The sequence below is a fragment of the Octodon degus genome, unplaced genomic scaffold, assembly GCF_000260255.1.
Source record: "Octodon degus isolate 3935 unplaced genomic scaffold, OctDeg1.0 scaffold00010, whole genome shotgun sequence".
NCBI classification, from domain to species: Eukaryota; Metazoa; Chordata; class Mammalia; order Rodentia; family Octodontidae; genus Octodon; species Octodon degus.
Window position 1 is genome coordinate 20,868,277 of NW_004524586.1, and position 3,581 is coordinate 20,871,857.

Here is a 3,581-nt window from a genome sequence, read left to right on the forward strand (position 1 = left end):
TCTGCCTTGGAACTAGACTATCATGGACTGAATCCTCTGAAACCATGAGCCAAAATAAACTTAACTTTACATTGTGTCAGGTATTTTGTCCCCCCATGACAAGAAAACTGACAGGAAAGGTCATGTGTATGGTTCTGTCTTTCGGTATAAACTCAGAAAGGGACTTGGTTTAGGAATGCAAAGTCCATGTGTAAAGGATACTGTGGGACAATAATTTGAGACATTTTTAACAACTATTATGACTATGCACTGTGGGGGTTTTTTGCACTATATTTAATTTTGCATGTAGTTATGTACCATTCATCCACTATATCTCCAATAGCTCCTGGCTAAAAAAAAAAAAAGTCTGTTTGTATAAAGGGAAAGGAAATATGAAAATGTGACAACAACAAAGAAATTGTATATAGGGAAACTGGAAAAGGGTGGGTAACGAACTTGCTTTAGTATGTATGCTCATTCACATCCTTGTGAAGGTCAAAAGAAGAGGGCTTATTTCTAAACGTCATGAATTAATGTCTCTTTTCTCTCAGCTTCAGGTGACTTTGCTTGGCCTGCACACACTTCTTGCTCCCCAAAACTAAGTTTCTGGAAGACAAAAATCATGTGTGTTCCATCTTTGTGTAATAACAGCAATTAGTGCTGTAACATACCACACACTGTGCTAATCACTTTATGCATTTTATCTAATCCTTATAACAAACCTATGAAATAGGCTCTGTTGTCTTCACACTTAGACTGAAGCTTGTAAATTAAGCATTATCCTCAAATTCCAAGGATAAGGAGTTATAGTCCTTGCACTCAAACTTGACAGGTCTAATAGAGAGTCTATCCTTCTAAACTCAATGCAATGTCAAGGCTAGGTTCAGGAGATGAATGAAAAAATGAATTTGTTAGGAAAACAAAAAGGGGTTATTGGGGGCATGGCCCTAGCTCAGGCCTTTAAGTGGCTGCTTCCACAAAGCTCTCAGCCTCAGGTTGCTGGAGTTCGAACCTCACAACTCTCCCGCTGGCCAAAAGTGCCCTGCAGCCATTCGAGGAACAAAAAACAAAACAAAACAAAACAAAACCTTGAAAAGGGGTTACTATGAAAATATTTTCAGTGAGTTTAGCACATTAAAGCAGGCTCCTAAATGAGGTCAAATGAATGAATTCATTGTATTTCTAGTCTAGCTAAAACTCTGACCTCAATTTTATTTATTTTGTTTTGGTACCAAGAATCAAACTCAGGACCTTACACTTTTAGGCAGGTGCATGTGCCATGAGCTATAGCCCTATATACCAACTTGGATCTCTAGAAAAAAAAAGAAAAATCTAATTCTAAAAGCATTAAAGGTCATTTATATTCAAGGAGGAAGAAAAGAAAGACATGTGGTCAGTACTGATTCTGTTTGGGAGGTTTCATAAAACTGAATTTGTGTGAATCAATACAAACCCAGCTTTACAAACAATGGATCAGAAGCCAGATTTTAGAAATTTCATCTACTTCAAATACTTGCCCTTTCCAACTTTAAAAGCAAAGGCTTTTGAAAAAATGGAAGTCCTTTTGAAAAAGACTTCCTGTTTGCCTCTAAGTTTCTCACTTATTCTGTCAGTAAGTTAAGATAGGATGACACCAACTGGTCTGGCATACAGTTTATGGTACGAATCTGACCTTATACAACTATGGGTGGTAATCAGTGGGAGGCAGGGGGAGTGGGGTGAAGGTCTTGAAGGGTGCTGGAGAATCAGCAGTCACATCCAGTCACCAAAAGGACGTCAACAGTGACCTAGGGAGAGACCTCTGTATAGTTCATGTCCTGAGGGTCTGCAGTGAAGCGCTTGCTGATGGGCCATGGACGTCAGTTGGGTACCAGACCAGAGAGGAAAGATATGCAAGAATTCAGCAGGCCCTTTGCAATCACCCATCACTGTATAGATGGTGGTAACATCTCTGCTTCCTTGCAGCCTTCCTAGTCTGTATCTGTTCCCTTTTTAGCCAACTCTGCTGAAAAACCAGAGGGAAGGGGATGCTGGGAAATGCAGTTCTCAGCTTAATCAAGTTGACCTAGAAGCCAGTCATACTCCTAGAATACTTAAATGTAGAATACTTAAAAATACTCTAAAATGATTTCTCACATCTTTGGGGAAGACTGCACATTTTAATCATAATTATATAATAAATATTTCATGGTATATGTTTTTGTCATAATTAAAAATAAAAATATAATCCCAAAAAGATACTAAATAATTCAAACTGCTAAGGATGTGATTAAAACTATGACTGAGGGAGTCATGGCGGTGACCAAGGAGCTGTTACAGATGGACCTGTACGCGCTGCTAGGCATTGAGGAGCAGGCGGCTGACAAAGAGGTAAAGAAGGCATACAGACAGAAGGCCCTCTCCTGCCACCCAGACAAAAATCCAGATAATCCCAGAGCAGCTGAACTCTTCCACCAGCTTTCTCAGGCCTTGGCAGTGCTGACCGATGCTGCAGCCAGGGCTGCATATGACAAAGTCAGGAAAGCCAAGAAGCAGGCAGCAGCAAGGACTCAGAAACTTGATGAGAGAAGAAAAAGAGTGAAGCTTGACCTGGAGGCCCGGGAGCGGCAGGCACAGACCCAGGGGAGTGAGGAGGAGGAGGAGAGCCGGAGCACCAGGACACTGGAGGAGGAGATTGCACGCCTACGAGAAGAAGGTTCCCGGCAGCTGGAGGAGCAGCAGAGGCTGATCCAGGAGCAGTTACGCCAGGACCGTGAGCAGAGACTGAGAGGAAAGGTGGAAAATACTGAAGGCAGAGGAACTCCCAAGCTAAAGCTAAAATGGAAGTGCAAGAAGGAGGATGAGTCCCAAGGTGGCTACTCCAAAGATGTCCTCCTGCAGCTTTTACAAAAGTATGGCGAGGTTCTCAACCTGGTGCTTTCCAGTAAAAAGGCAGGCACTGCCCTGGTGGAGTTCGCTACTGTCAAAGCTGCGGAGCTGGCTTTCCAGAATGAAGTAGGCCTGGTGAATAACCCTCTGAAGATTTCCTGGTTGGAGGGACAGCCCCAGGGCATGGTTGGCCCCAGCCACCCAGTACTGTCAAAGGGTTCAGTGCTGTCCGAGAGGGACTATGAGAGCCTCGTCATGATGCGCATGCGCCAGGCAGCTGAGCGCCAACAACTGATCGCCCAAATGCAACAGGAGGACGAGGGGCAGCACACGTAGCCTCAGACTCCTACCCTCCCTCCCCATAGCCTTTTTCTTAACCAGTTCCAATAAACTTTTTAAAAAAGGTCAAAATAAATAAATAAATAAATAAATAAAACTATGACTGAAATATGGTCAGAAGGTAACTCAAGGTCTTTAAACAAGAGATCCCAAGCAACACGTCTCCTGACAACTAGCTCAAAGCTGTCATCACTATTCAATGTTTTCTTATAATGTCTCATTTCAGTGTAGAAATTCACTCCAACAACTCACAGGTCTGGGGACATAGCTCAGTGGTAGAGCACTTACCTAGTATGTATGAGGCTCCAATCCCCATCACCAATAAGCTCATACTATTTTCCCTAACATCTTCTTTTCCTCAAAATTAGACAACTTGGAAAATCTATATACATCTA

At 42.5% G+C, this 3,581-nt stretch overlaps 1 protein-coding gene across 1 annotated transcript; it reads left to right on the forward strand.

Annotated features, from left to right (window-relative positions):
- Positions 1-2,271: 2,271 nt before the first annotated feature.
- Positions 2,272-3,183, forward strand: LOC101570598 (dnaJ homolog subfamily C member 17-like). Its single transcript, XM_023709083.1, has one exon. The coding sequence runs from the start codon at positions 2,272-2,274 to the stop codon at positions 3,181-3,183; it is 912 nt and encodes a 303-aa protein (XP_023564851.1).
- The last annotated feature ends 398 nt before the right edge of the window (positions 3,184-3,581 follow it).

What these genes read in the sequence shown, in the direction of transcription:
- LOC101570598 (XM_023709083.1), top strand. Translation starts at nt 2,272, where the DNA reads ATGGCGGTGACCAAGGAGCTGTTACAGATGGACCTGTACGCGCTGCTA.